This window comes from Eumetopias jubatus, unplaced genomic scaffold (genome assembly GCF_037043125.1).
Source record: "Eumetopias jubatus isolate StellerSeaLion01/CBP00866 unplaced genomic scaffold, mEumJub1_p1.0 scaffold_13, whole genome shotgun sequence".
Lineage (NCBI taxonomy): Eukaryota > Metazoa > Chordata > Mammalia > Carnivora > Otariidae > Eumetopias > Eumetopias jubatus.
In genome coordinates, this window is record NW_028274819.1 from 28,919,815 (window position 1) to 28,935,655 (window position 15,841).

The 15,841-nt window shown below is 41.8% G+C and overlaps 1 protein-coding gene across 1 annotated transcript in view; it reads right to left on the reverse strand.

Moving 5' to 3' along the window:
* Positions 1–642: 642 nt before the first annotated feature.
* ELP4 (elongator acetyltransferase complex subunit 4) overlaps positions 643–15,841 on the reverse strand; it is a 244,084-nt gene continuing 228,885 nt past the window's right edge. The window contains exon 10 of the mRNA XM_028087751.2: positions 643–1,046. Within this exon, the coding sequence (XP_027943552.1) occupies positions 915–1,046 (132 nt within the window). The 3' untranslated portion in view covers positions 643–914. The remainder of the gene's footprint in view (positions 1,047–15,841) is intronic.

The following is a 15,841-nucleotide window of genomic DNA, read 5'->3' on the forward strand; positions in this document are numbered from 1 at the left end:
CCCCCAAATACATGTCTATATGGTTATAAATGTGCATACCCAACCAGCGTTCTTGATTCACAAAGGGCTTACCTGATGCAATGGAAATCTTAGTTTCAGTTTGCTACTTTGTCTCAGACCTATGTTCTGTAAAAATCTCTCACCAAGCTTCAAATACATGCTTTCTCCTAGTGTTAATGTAGCTGTCAGCTTGAATTTCAATCCTGAATTATGTCTGCTGACGTAATTTCATAGTGCTGACTTCAATTGTTTAGGATTACTAAACAGAAGACCATCAACTTCTTTTTCTATGCTTTCTGTCACTCAAGTCCTTTAGATTTATTAACTACTATGGTAGACTACTGATCTTTAATGGACTCTTAATCCCGAAATATTATCTTGTGTTCATCAATTTAATAACAGGATGCATAAATGCAAATTCATTTTATTATAGTCTTCACATATATTAGCAAATGAATTTTTCATTTTTAAAAAACACCTTAGCATTTTTTGGTGGCAAGTGACTTTTTCAGAAATAAAGAGAAAATGTTTTTCATATGCAATTATGAATTTTATACTGTTTTATATGCTACCTGCTGTAATATGCACTTAACATGGACTAAGTGCCTTAATATAGGTATACTAATGACCATTGTGAGGCACTTTGAGTTTCTGACATTTTATTCAAAAATAAAATTACCTGCTTTCTCTAAATAGAGCAGAAAACAAAATTTTAAAATGAAAGTAGTTTTGCTGTACTCTTTCTGCATAAAAAGTTGGGTAAGGAAAATGAAGAGCAGTGGCCTCATTTTGCAATCCTAACTGTTCTTCAAGGATTGGAGGGTCAAATCGTTAAGAAAAATATTTACAGAAGCTATTAGCAATCATAATTAGGGTGTCATATAATTCTGCATGCAACGACTAAGGAGGAACCGCTAGAAGTCCAGGTGCTGCTTGCCTCCGGCCATCATGCCACAGCCTGGGCCCAGCAGCTTGGAGGATTCTGCCAGATCCTGTTTGCTTGAGCGGCTCACTGTGTCTGACAAGTCTGGAGGCAAATGCAGTCGCTGTGGCAGAAGATTTCGGAAGGAAAGAAAGAAGAAAAAAAATAATTTTGCTTTAGCTAGCACACTTCAGAATACAATATTATGCTCTGTTGATCAGCATTTAGTCTTGCAGATGAAATTCCTGCTAAAACAGTTCTTCAGACCGAGACCCAAGATAATCACATCTTCTTCCTACTAGGGTTTACAAATGCTAGCCATCGCAGACACTGGACCAGGGATCTTAGTGGAATGTTTCCAGAGTCCAAACCTAAACACATTAAGATTTCTCCTCTTTAGGTCAAAATGAAAATATGTAAATGCACACAAATAAAGGCATACTTGAGAAAGAACACTATTGTAATAATGGCGGGGTTGTTTGTTGGCTTGGCTTTGTTTTTGCCAGGGCTCCAAAATGCTATTTTTAAATTGAATGTAGCTTTTCAGCAATTATGGATTCCTCCAAATGCTTGCTTCCCTTTTATTAAGTTGACCTGATGATTCTATTTCAAGGCTATACTTTCTTTAGGAACTTACATTTTTTTGTAGAAATATTGACATAATGAAAAAAAAAGATACCAGTCATAGGATCAAAATTTTTTATATCCTCAGATAAGTCAGCTATGACATCTGTTTCAGGTCTTGGTGAGTTTGTTTCTATGCATAACGTCGGTCATGTTTTCAAAAGTATAGTGTAGCTCTGAACATCTCCCCCATCTTAACTGTTTTTCTGCAGATTCAAGGAGGCTGATTCAAGCAGATGCACGAACTGACCATAAGTGCACAACAGTTACTTTAATTAGGGAGAAATATTCATATTTCAAAAGAACTTTTTTGGTTCTCAAAAGGATCTCTATCAAATTCCTTTTAACAACAGTGCCCCCAGCCTATACAATTTTCACAAAAATCCAAACTCAAAGGAACGTGTCTGTTGCGTGAGGCACAGAGTGGGGGTGCGACGCTAAAGATAAGTGAGGTAGGATGGGGGTGTCCCCTGATGACTAGCCAAAGCCTTGCAGGAGTGAACTGACCTGGAGATAACCTATCTGAAACCCTTCATCTGGAAAACACCCTACGATATGAAAAAAAAAAAAAAAGATGAAAAAGGTAGAAACACTTTTTTTTTTTTGGTCAAAATACTATGATCCATCAGCATATGTTCTGGAGAGTTTCTTTCCTGATAAAAGGCTTCTTCAGTGCTGTGTAAACACAAGCTGTGTGCAGAGGATCAAAATATTTTAAAACCTTAAAAAAATTTATGACAATATTCTTTGACTTCAGTTTGCAGGTACTTAGTTTTTAATGCAAATATACCTAGGATGGAAGACACTATTATGGACCTATGACCAACAAAGATGTCAGAAAGGTCAAGAAAACACTGTCATATCCATATAGTAATATCCACATAGTAACACTCATTTGTATCCATAGCACCCAACCTGTCATATATCAAATAACTAAATGTCTATTTCTTGAATGATTTTTAAAAAGTCAAATAAAGACATACTTGTTTCTTTGTTTTATTTTTTTTCTTTCATTTCTTCATAGCCTGGTTCCCCGCCCCACCCCCGAAAGTATTTCAGGCAGAAATGAAAGCAGGAAAGGCTCAAGAATCTAAAAGACATGCATGACTCTAAAGTCTGAGGTTATGAATGTCTTTGTAGTGTTAGCTCTTATCAGTGTTCATGGGAGGAAACTGGAGGGAAAGAGATATTTAATTATATGTTTGAACTTTAATGTTCCTTAAAGATCCTGTAGTTATTGCTAATAACTAGGATACATGCATGATCTGAAGGTTATCTGAAATGCAAAGAAAATTCACCATAAAAAAACGTGTGTGTGTATACTTTTGGTGGGGACCTCATAAAGATTATGTCAGATGGTGATTAGACTATTTAGGAAATCAACTGGACTCAACAAATACATAGAATCTACTCAAAGCAAGGTGAACAGAGCACCTTCCCCATTACTTCTAATTCCAGGAGCATGAGTAAGACAAGCACAGTGGTAACCATCAGAGTGAGCCCTCCAAGTGATGTCTGCAAGAAAGGAGAGACAAAGCCGAAATCGGGTGGGGGAAGGGGAGGAGAAAGCTTCATGGAGATGGGCGAGGTGTTAAATAATGAATTGATTCTGACATGTAGAGATGGTGATTTGCTTAACAGGGGAGCTGATACATACATCTTTAAGATGCGTTCGGGTGAAGGGTCATACTGTTTGGATAATCTAAATGAGGAAGCTAGTGTAGCTGTTCAGAACCAGCATAAAACAATTTATTTCAGGAGCTTACCTATTTGCTACAAATTTCTCTTCCTCTGCTTCTCTAGGCAATGAACGTGAGCCAGTTGGCTGAAAGCCCTTCATAGCAAAAGTAGCTAAATGTGACGTGTGACATGCTTGGAAATCTTTCAGGTTGAATGGGTTTGAAGAAAAGTCAAATATCATTCGTGTGTAACTTCTGAGCACAAAAATTTTGGTTGATATGGTTAAATGCTTCTAACCAAATGCTACATGGTAAACGCTAGTTTGCATACTTATGTCCTTTGAAAAAGCCCAAGGATGGCTCTTGGAACTATGTGAGTGATTTTGCCGGCTCTGTTGATCGTTACTTGAATGAGCTTACTCTGCACTCTAAATTCTCAAGCTGTGGGTTTTGTTCTCTTCCTTTCTGAGCCTCCCCCTGTGCACCATGTCAGTGCAATGTGAGCAGCGAGGAAGAAGGAGAGATCAGGTTCCAGGCTTGCCAGGTGTGTCAGGGACTTTTCCTTTGAGGCTTCCAAAGCATTTACACACTTGACATGTAAATGGTCAGATGCTGCTGTACCCCAGATCTGTCTTCTGAAAAAATATGCTGTAAGAGACTCTGCATAGCATGTGACCTCCTTTCGATCAAAGCTGCAAGGCTGGGGGGACATACCAACTTTAGACCTTGAGGTTTCACTGAGTAATGGTTTAAATAAAAATCAGACTATTAAGAAAAATACCATACCATTTTCAACCTTGGAAACCAAATCAAGGTCGTCACCTTTCTCATTTTGTACCTGGAGTTTTGAGCGAGGACCCAAAACTTATATCTTGAGTGGAAATTTTTCCCCCCTGATTTTCTTTTCCCAGATTCTGGGAGAAAGAGACTGTGTGGCTAATGCAGGAGATGCATCTCTGGCTGTCTGCCTATTTTTTCCATTAATGCCTTGTCTAAAATGATGCTTTCTGTGTAGGCAAAAGGATTTGAGAAAGACATGACAACTCCCAGTTTCTCACCGAGGCCTAGGTGATTTGCAGTGATCCCACTGGATTAATGGGTCTCTCCTCTCTGGTGCTGCAAGGTGGGAAACAGCGGGGCTGCCAAAGTACTCTGGCAGATTAGGGGAGCTCCTGCCAAAAGGCACCCTTAGGCCCCTAGGAAGCCCTGGGTCAGAATAAAGCAACAGCAGCAGGAGTGCTTTGCTCCGCAGCTCCGTGGGGTACCAAGTCCAGCCAGACTTTGAGATTCTTCCCCCTCTGCTTACATCTCTGTCTCTTTGTTCCTTCTTGAGTCAGCAACTAAGTGGGTCCTATAGACACACAAGATTGGATTTCCTGGCTCCACAGTTTCTCTTCCTAATTCCTTTCTCCCCGCCTGCCAGCCCCGTGCTCAGCACTCACAGCTCCCAGACAGAAGGGGCAAGATAATGAATCTAGATTACACCTGGATTTGAGACAAATTGCAGGTAAATACCCATTAAAGTAAGTTCAATCAATTTATATTTTTCATATTTTGCCAAGACCAAACCACCAGGCACTGTTTGTTTTCTGTTTGATGTAGTACATTTTAACCCTTCCCAGATGGAGAGTTGTTTTAATCCTTTTTATGTTTTGACATTTCCTGAACAGTCACACTTTGCATTAATCATATTCACAGAAATCAGTGTTAATGTTTCAAAATACTTTCTAATAGATTTTTCTTCTGTTCTTTAAAACACAGCCATTTTATTTTATTTTTTTTTTAAGATTTTATTTTTAAGTAATCTCTACACTCGGTGTGGGGCTCAAACTTACAACCCCGAGATCGAGAGACTCATGCTCTACCGACTGGGCCAGCCAGGTGCTCCCATAGCCAATTTAAATGAAAACTTGTAAACACCTTAGAACATATAGGCTCTACACTGGTCACTTAACAGATGCAGCCAGTGAAAGTCTGATATGTCTGTCCGTCTGCCACTCCCTCTCAGTGACGTTGAACAAATCAGTTTTCCTGTGTGAGTCTCAGCGTGTCCTCATCTATCACTGGGGGGTGATTCTCCCTTCATGAGACTGTTGTCAGGATCAAATGACATGTATAAGTAGCCTCTGAGGTATCAAGTAGTACACTAATTTATTTATACCTCTTCTTGCTCCAAAAAAGTTGAGATGGCTTATAAAAATACATATGGCTCAACCAGATAAAAATAAGTGAGTTGATTAAGGCAAGGAAACAATTCTACAAATGTAATAAACTATACATAATTATAAGCAAAAATAACAGGCTATCAGACTTAGCCAGCCAGTCTCAGTCACTACGCTGGTTTCTGAGCACTGAGTGTACATTGCCCTCTACTGTGGCCCAGTAAAGAAACCAAAAAGGAAACTGCGATCACGGTCCTGGTTTCTGGAAAGATTTAAAAAGTCTAAACCGTTTCCCCCATACTTAGGAACGCGTAGCGAAAATGGGGCATGTCAGAGGCCTAGCTTCTAGGCCAGTGAAAATATGCATGGATGTACTGCACAGGCAACGTGGGTCCACCTTCTTTTAAAAATCTGTCGTTTGCACATGTCTTCACTGCTGACAAAAGAATAAAGGACATGTCAGAAGATGAAGCTTCTCTACTTGAGTCTTTTTTTTTTTTTAAAGATTTTATTTATTTGAGAGAGAGAGAATGAGAGATAGAGAGCATGAGAGGGAAGAGGGTCAGAGGGAGAAGCAGACTCCCTGCTGAGCAGGGAGCCCGATGCGGGACTCGATCCTGGGACTCCAGGATCATGACCTGAGCCGAAGGCAGTCGCTTAACCAACTGAGCCACCCAGGCGCCCCTCTACTTGAGTCTTAAAAGCATTTCCCCCTCTTTACATGACGAAGAGAAAAAACAAATTAACAAAAGACACGCCATCTCGTTCCATTCCAGATTCTTTCAAGAGCCATGGGATGCCCTTGCATGGAAGATGACTTGCTGATTTCTGAAGCCATATTCTGGTTATGAGGCACTGCTATGAATGTTAGGGAATGAAGTAGAATATAGGCTGAGTAGCTGGAATCTAGACACACTCCTGCCCCCTCCAATAAATGGCTTAAAAAAGGTAGAAGTTTATTTCTCTCCCACTTTATAATCCAGAAGTTGGCAATCCTGAGCTGTGAGGACTGGTCTGCCATCCTCAACAGGGGCTTCTTCCACTTCTGGCTCCAAGACTGTTTTTGCTTTCTCTCAGCTGGTGGGAAGCAGGGGCCAACAAGGCAGATCTGGAAGCTGGACACATCACTTCCACTCATGTCCAGAACTTAGACATGGCTGCACCTGGCCGGCTACAAGGGAGGCTGGGAAATGCTGTGAAATGTGTAAACATGTTCAACGAATCTATTCCTATGGAAGATGGAGCAAATGGCTATTGGGAGACAACCAGCAGTCAGCTATAGTTTCAAGAAGGGCCAGAGCAAAACGATCACGAGCCAGAACATTCCCTCAGTGTGTGAGCTTCTGATGACTGCTGCAGGCTCCAATCTTGCTTTCTGACCAAGGAAACGCACACCTGATGCCTCAACGAGCTCAGAGCGCGGGGCCAAGGCAGCGGTCAGGGTACCTCTTGCTCTATACGTAAAAAGAGGTATTTCCCTTCCCTTACTGGAAAGATGGCCTTCCTTCCATTGGCGCAGGGTGGAGGGCAGAGGGACCTGGTATATTCAGCATCATGGTGTTGCTATTATTTCTTCACAAGATTTTATTTTTTATTTTATTTACTTATTTGTTTCTTTAAAGATTTTATTTATTCATTTGAGACAGAGATATACAGAGAGAGAGAGAGAGCATGAGCAGGGGAGAGGCAGAGGGAGAGGGAGAAGCAAGCTCCCCGCGAGCAGGGAGTCTGACGTAGGGCTCGATCCCAAGACCCCGGGATCATGACCCGAGCCAAAGGCAGATGCTTAACTGACTGAGCCACCCAGGCATCTTCACAAGATTTTAGAGTGTTGTTTCAACTTACAAAATAAATCAGTGTCATATATGCTCTTATGTAATGATTATATTTACATTGTTACACTCATTCCATCATTATTACATCATGACAATGTAACATTATATTGCAATTATTCTATATCTGGTTAAAATTTTGCAAAGTGGAAGATGCATCTGCCTAATTTTTGGTGAGTTCTGTGTTACTCTCCTATATGAGCAGGCCAGGAGAAACAATGCCAGAACCAATTTTTGCTCTTTTTGGATTAAGTGTACATTTGGTGGTGGCTGAGTATTTCTGCAAAAAATTCTGCCAAACATGGTCAGGTTTTAAGTTTTAGTTTTTGTTTAAAACACAATTCTACTCTCAGGGTTTAAGATTAAAATTGTTTTATTGAATGTCATAATTATACTATATCATTTGAATTGAAAACAATTCATTTGGTTCTTCCTGATTGATCTGAAAATTAGACAAAATTTCAGAGCTGGCATATTGCATACTGGCTGCCCATTGAAAAATGCTCAGGTGTGCAATTATTTTGACCGTCAATTATATCTGACAGTATTGTCTTGCCTCCAAGCTCACCTCTCTGAAAGCAGCTTGTGAAGAACTCACTTGTCTAAACAAAAGTGTGATTTGTGAAAAGGCATGTGTCTGTGGCAGAGATTGCTAGCTTACTCTCAGTATCTATTCTCTCCCTGTGCAGACAGTAAAGGAATCTCTGAATATTAGTGGGGCATGTGGCCTCCCAGAATAAAGGTCACATTTCCCAACTTCCCTTGCCAATAGATGAGGCTGAGTGACTAAGTCCTGGTCACTTCATCTTGGGCAGAAGTGCTATGGTTAAGTTTAGGGTCAGATCTGTGAAGAAGGGGAGGTGCCTTTTACTTCCTTTTTCCCTCACCTCAGCGAGAGGGCCCCCCCATCCTGGGCCCTGATCCACCCCTCCTCATGCGGTGAGGAATTCCAGGGCAGAGAGGATGTGCCTCTTCTTTATAGGACATGCTCTGGGTATTCAGAATTCAGAACGCCCTGTCCAAATGGCTACAAAGTCTGTGCAGATTTCTTCCCCATGTTCTGTCCCAAGGGCGTATTATGTTGTCTATATGCACACCCTGAAGTCCCGGGAATAGCCAAGGGACCGCTGTTTGTGTGGCATGTGGATGGAGGTTGGATGTGCAGGCTGGGTGTCCCCAAGCATTTGGGCCTGTGTGTGGAAAGGAGACAGGAGTGGAAAGAGAAAGGGGGTGGACTGTAGGCCAATTTTCCCTATGTCTCCAAGTTCTAGACTGGAACCCATATACTAAATTTAAACGTGACTTTCCAGAAAGCTGTATTTGCGAACAAAGGAAGATAATGCATATTTCGTGGTTTCTTGGCTCGATAACTTTAGAATATTTAGGCATTTAATAATTACATTGTCCTTTATTTGCCTTATTGCTCTAGGCTCCACAAATGTTAGTGGTAAGCCTAACTCCCCTCTTCCCACTTGCTGGAATGTGGACTTGAGGGTGGGTGCTGAGGCAGCCATTCTAGACCATCAGTTGGAAGCTATGCATTGAGGAGGGGGTACAGCAAAATGAGAAAATTAGTCAAGGGTTTCCCGATACCACCTGGCCACCCAAAGACCCTGGGTCAGTAACTTGGGCTTTAAAATGAGACATATGTGAACTTCTCCATTATTTAAGCCACTGTATTTTTGTAGCTCTGCAATAACAGCCTAACCTATGTCCTGTTTATGCAGAATTTGGTACCTGCAAAATGGAGCACTTGAGTTCTGTGATTTAAATGGCTCAGTGGTTGGAAAGTGGGCGGTGAGGTCAGATTGCAGATTGGAAGGCTGGTCACCCTGGCTATGACTGTGATAAACTGGAAGGCATACCATATACCTCCTGATCAGTGGCTGCAGGTGAAGCACTGGAGAAATTCAGGATATTGTTGTGGTAGCTGCTTCTTGTCACTTTCAGCAAAGTTATTTATAAAAGAGAAAGGAACATAGGCTAGAGCTAGAGAATTTGGAAGAAGGGTCAGAAGGGACCACGCCTCTTAAAGGAGGTGCTGTGCCTTCAGCCCAGAGTCTACACCGGTGAAAGGCTGGGTAACTTGGGGCCTCAGAGGATTGAAGAAGGCCAACTGTTTCTGCCCTGCACACTGAAGCGGGCAGCCTTCACAGGAGGTGTCTGTGCCCCTAAGCCTTGGTGAAATACCCTCATTAAGGGACTGGCTACAAATTGGGAGTCAGTTCTGAGATGAAAGTCACACGAAGGGTATTGCCTTCCCTCTCAAGCTGATTATATTATTTATTTTTAAAGATTTTATTTATTTGACAGAGAGAGAGTGTGAGAGAGTGAGTGAGCACGAGTGGGGGAGGGCAGAGGAGGAGGGAGAGGGAGAAGCAGATTCCCTGCTGAGCAGGGAGACCGATGCGGGGCCCCATCCCAGGACTCCAAGACTACGACCTGGGCGGAAGGAAGATGTTTAATTGCCTGAGCCACCCAGGCGCCCCTAAAGTTGATTATTTTAGATGGAGTCAAGCTAGTTACTAACAAGGTAAGAGGGACGTGGGTAGAACAGAGAGGCCAGAAAATAAGACTCAAGCCTTCGAAGGTAACAGTTGTGGTGGACAAGTATCCAGTCCAACCTCTGCAGGAGGGAAAGGTGTGAATGACACTTCTGGAGTTAGGGGCATTGGTACTAGGTCAGTCGGTGGGAGAGAAGCAGCAGGCATCTATCTCCCTGCTCTGAGTCCTGCAATCTGCAAGCACTACTGCAGGGACCTCGTTTTCTCTGCACCAGTATTGCAGTGGCTGGTCAACAGCTCCATGGGAGCTGAGAGGCAGGTGCAGAAGTGGAGGCCAGACCAGTGTCTCAGGGCCCAGTTACTTGCTTCGTGGGGGCTCAAGGAATACTGCAGGGGTAGTAGTAAGAACCTACACCCCCAAAATCACAGCCACAGAGGTGTGTGCTTCCAGTGAACAGCCCTAGTGGCGGCCTCCCAATTCCTCACCTTCCTGACTGAGGAAGCAGCAGTGTCCCTGAAGGCCAGTTTGGTGGCAACGTCCTTCAGGCCTTCCAATTATTTCGCTAGCCCCCTAGTTTTCTGGGATAAACTCTCTTTCCTCTACGTAAAATGACTTGATGGGATAGGCTCCCTGCAGCTGAATCCTAGAACTACGTCCAGACAACTCTTTGGCTGTGATTACTTGCATGTGGGACTGAAGGGAAGTGAACGGACTGGGAACCTTCTAAAGTCTTGTTGGGATTGTGCTGCCAAAGAAACCATAAGCCTGGTCAAAAGTCTACGATTATTCAACCCCTAAAATAATCTTAGGTCCCCAAACCTGATCTATCAAAACTGTGCAGCCCCCCAAAAGCATACTCTCTGATGGTGACTTCACGTAGCCATGAATGAGAATGGACAAGGAAGGACGTCCTAAGAGGATACGGAGGATAACGGACAAGGGAGTTCCTTCCAGAGAGCAGAACGGGGGATTGCAAACTGGGCTGAAGTCCTCCACTGCAAGGGCGGAGAATTCCTGGTTTCTACCAGCACGATTCTCCACTCACCCATGGAGAGGCAGTATGTGTGCAGGAAGAAGGCTGTGCCTGGATATTTGGGTTCCAGGGGTTGTGGACTACGACAGAGACTGATGATTATCCTCTAATACCTACTCTCCCTTTTCCCTTTGGTAGAAGAACTCTTGAATAGGCAGCCATCCTGAATAAAAACTTTACTTCTAGGCTTTCCTGTCAGCTAGTTGTGGATCACGTGACCAAATCTGAAGCGAGTAGAAGTGATGTTGCAACTTCAGGATACTGGAATGGTATTTGAACTCAGGCAGCCTGGCTTCAAAGTCATATTCTTATTCATTACTCTATGGGCCAGAACTTTTCTAACTACTAGAGATAAAATAGTGAACAAGACAGGCAAGATCCCTGCTTTCAAAGAACTTTACAACTTCAGAAAGGGACAATACCTGGACATCTACATAAGTCAAGGAGAGATAGCCAACATATAGGAAAGCAAACAAAGATACTTCAGATAGTGAGAGGTGATTCTAAGGAAATAACACATGGCAATATGATATTGGCTGGGGTGGTACCACCTTATATGGTGAAGGCCTTTCCCGAGAGTACATTTGAGCTAAGATTTTCAATTTGAGAAGGGACCTATGAAGACCCGGAGAAAGAAGTTTCCAGGCAAAGGTCATCAAATACAAAGAATTAAGGCAGGAATAAGCTTGGCACGTTTGAAGGACAGGAAAAAAGTCAGCTTTCTGGAGCAGTCAACAAACAAGGGAGTGGCTATGAGAAATTTGGCTTGGTAGGTAGCTATCAGATTGTGTAGGGTTTGTAAGTGACTTGGCCTTAATTCTTAGAGCAAAGGGTGGCAAAGGAGTGATGTAAATTTATTTCTCTGAATACAAGGGCTATCTCACCCATATCCTTATAAAACCACGCATAGACATTTTTAATAATATAAAACAAGAGTTGCAGACAGATCTATCCAACTAAAGACAGAATTTTCCAAAAGGTGGTGTACACTTGCTCTTCTAGATCCTGTGTTCTTCTGATTCAGAAGAAACAGTCTATCTCCTAAGTGACCTACAGTAGCTGCCTACTCCCACCTGCCTCCTGTGGGGCGTGGCGGTTCCCAATCTCCTGCCAAGCAACAGGAAGCTTCTAGCTGGAGTGGGTGGACCCTGTGTGAAGTGTTCGTGGAGGAGAAACTCTGGCAGTACTGTTTGTGGGGCTGGTTTGCTGAGTTTAATCTTCTTGAAATGTGAGCCAGAATCTTTTGGACAATATAGTAATAAGCATACCACCAAGTGTCAGGCCCAATGTCCCCGAACTGTCAGACATTTAAGATGTGGGGGAGTCATGTTAATTTCCTTTTTTTTATTTCATATATCAACAGAGAACAAACTAGATTACTCCTAAAGAACTTTGCTTACAATGGGTTTACCTTCCAAATGAAAGCCAGTATCTTTTTCCTTTCTTTTCTTTTGGTTTCTCCTTTGTTCTTTGGTACATTTTATGCTCACTAATGTTCTAACATGAGTAGGACTGAAAAAAAATCATCCACGTAACAGATGGAATAAGGTGGCTTAAACTGTTACTTAAACTTGGACAGCAGAAATGCCTGAAACCACCCCCATTAGCTTCTTCTCTGGGATAAAGGGGCGGGATGGATGAGTCATCCACGGCCACTGCCATCCCTGGAACCCCCTGCTTGTGAACCACTGCCTCAGTGAGACTCTCCCTATCGCCCCAACTGACTCCCTTCCATTCATCTTCCCTTAATGGTGCACAGGGCTTCTCCCTCTGGCAGTCTTTTTACTGGTCTCCAACTGCTGCTTACCCCAAGGCTTGTGTGGCTCTGGAGCGCACAATGCAGGCCGGAGCATATAAGCTCCAGAGTGCGTAGAATTTGAATTAAGTTTCAGCAGGGCCAAGCTGAGAGATGCTTGAGCCCTAGGGCCTACTTACTGCTGCTATGGCAGGAAATGGAAGGAGACGGGGATCTTCCCGTATACAGACTGTCATTTCGATAGGCTCTTCAAGCCTGCTCTGTCCAGGAAGCCACCCTTCTGCCCTCTGCAAGTGAGGAAACATTCCGGAGCAGCATTTTAGGTACTAGCCCTCAGGTAGCTTAACAGTAGTAAGATATTTTAAGAACATACAGTGTTTTAGAGCTGAATCCTGAACCCGAAAGAAAAACAACAACAACACTTCTTTTAGAAATAAATTCAAACTACTAATTACATGAGAATTTCTCTTTTATCCCCTTTGTTCTTTTAAAGCATTTGAAACTATTCTGGAGGCGGCAAAAGGTAACCTAGAATTCAAACTAATGGTTCCTCCTTCCTAGCACCTGAAGCCTCTAACTCAGTAAACTGTGAGCAGATCAATGTGTGTGTAAACTCAAGGTGGATCCCTAAATCCCAGAAATTTTTAGAACTACAGCAGATCCACTATTCAATTTAGGGACTGGCAGAGGTCTGACTGATAGTTTATGGAACAGATGAATTCTAAGATACGAACAAGCAGAAATCAGGGAATTCTGAAATCAGATAATTGCTTAAGTTATCATATTAATGCCAGTCCACTAAATAACTTTCAAATTTGGCAGCTTTTGACGAACACTCATTTTGGAAACTCGCAATCATATCTTTTTTTTTTTTCTGTATATAAGTACAGCATATATAAAAAATATATTGATTTCCTTTTGGCTGTCCGTGAAGGAGTCCTGAGAGCATAATGGCCAATGTGTTTGCTTGCATAATGCCCTACAGTGTATGCAGAACATTGCTCCACCAAGCCCTGAGATGGGGTATGAAGTGCCCGGTGGAAATGGCAATGTAAACCATCCTGACAGCGTTAAATCTCCCGACCACTCTTCAGTTACTTTGAGACCCCCACACTGCAGGGTCTGCGAGTTCCTGGGGATGAAGAAAGAATTTTTAATGGGGCCAAATGTAGGTGTTTACAAGGGGGAATTGTTGTTTTTTATTAGGAGCTGCCTTATGTTCAATAGTTGTATTTACTTTGTCAAGCTAGCCAGAATTAGAAATCCCCATTGCTAGGCAGCCTAGAGCGTCTGCGAAGTATTTCTGGGCATTCAGAACTGAAGCATGTGCTGCCCAAAGGCAGGTTTCATTACAGTGTGTTATTTAGTCCTCCTTCGTCCCCCCTCCCCCCACACCCCCAGATCGGAGTGCTTCTATAACAGGAAATCTTGGTTACTTTATGCTGAAACATATTTACATGACTGAAACACGACAATTAACACATTTGTAAAGCTTGAGGGATAGGCACACTTTAATGGTTTTTTGAAGTAGGCTGATTTCCTGGAGCTTTTAATCTTATTTTATTTTGTTCTGCATGCATGAACAAGTTCTTCTTTACTATAGGTATTTGACAGAGTCTACCTGGTATGAATGTGAATGAAAAGAAAATTATATAAAAATGAACTTTGCCAAACCGTTCCTAACTTCTTTCACCAGTTCAATGTATATTGAGGGTTATGCTCTTATTTTTGACATGTTGTGTTAGCTTTTATACAAAGGCAGTTAGGAAGTATGTTTTGGGTTTGACGAAATGAAACGTGGCTTTCTCTACACCAACAGTGTAAAAACTTTTCATAGTGAACAAAAAGTATCAATTACAGCAGTGATTCCTTCTTCATGTTCAGATAAAGGTACGCTCTCCTAGGTGGTGTACATTTTATTTGCTCCAAACTTAAATGAACACTCAGGTGGTATTAAGTACTATTACGTGGTAAGTGCAACTATGTATGTGTGTGCGTGCCCGTTTAGATACATACATATAAACATGTTAACGTGGCAATGTTATCAAGAGTATTTTAATACCTTTTAAGTCTATAGATCAATTACTGAAATTTTGGTAAAATTCAGAAAGAAACCTTTCATATCAGAGCCCTCTAAAATAAAAACGAAACCTTCCACTTTCCCTTTGATATCTGAAAGCATGCTAAACCTGGAAACCACCCAGCCCAACTCTCACTCAAAAGTTTATGGCAAATTTACAAATTACACTGGTTTCAAATAGTCACCCAGTGCATCTATCTCCACCCTCCATAGACCTCCCTCCTCACCAGTTTCAAAGGGAGCTCGGTGAACAGACTGGGCAAAGCAAGAGCCCTCTCTCTACATGCCTTAGGGCAGGGATGGGGCAGCACCAGACCGAGCGCTCTAGCTGAGGGATACAGATTAGGGATGAGGACATAACTCCAAAGAATAACTCTGCTGAAGTGACTTCACTGCAGAGAGTCAACTTAGTCTTAGACAGAAAACCTCTCTATGAATAAAGGGGAATAAAGTTAAAGGAAATGAAGCAAATAAAGCAAGAAAAAAAAAATACCGATGACCAGAAAAGAGCAATATATTTGTGAGTATATAGATAAATGATTGTGCCTACTTTTAGGGATTTTTTTTCTTTGTTTATTTGGCTTAATTAAAATGTCTGTTTCTACGGAAATGTTAACAAGAGCTAAGTTTAATTTTCAAATGAATAATTTAGAAGTAATTTCTCATAGAGATTATTTTCTATTCTTTAAAAACTCATTTGCTTTTATATGTGGAGTATTTCTTCCCCCACCACTTAACTTTACCACTGCGCCAAATCTTTTTACAAGGAGTTCTGAAAAATCGACAAAATGTAGAACCAACAACCTGATATGCCGAATTGGCTAGGGTTTTCGTTGTAGAAGGAAGAGTCACTCTGGTTCAAGTAGAAACTCTGAAGTTTGCTGTCATTTCAGCCAGGGTCTGCAGGTATCCTACGGGAATGTTCCTTCGGTGTTTGCGAAATTATACTCCAAAATGAAATAAAGGAGGGAAGTGATTTTGTAATTGTTGTGTAGGGTTAACTCTCTAAGCTTTAAAGATCTAAGTTAGATGAAAGAGACATATTTGTGCATTTCTATTTGATTCTCTTAATATTATAAGTACACAAAAATTTTGTAAGGCATTAAAAGCACAGGAAAGCGTGGTTTGTGGAAAAAGACCATCAAATGGTCTCTAAAGTTCAATGTTGACAAGTTTCACAATTGAGCAAATGATGATGAAAAAATGGGAGTTTTTCCTTTAAAAATATATCAAGTAGTGGTATTTTTC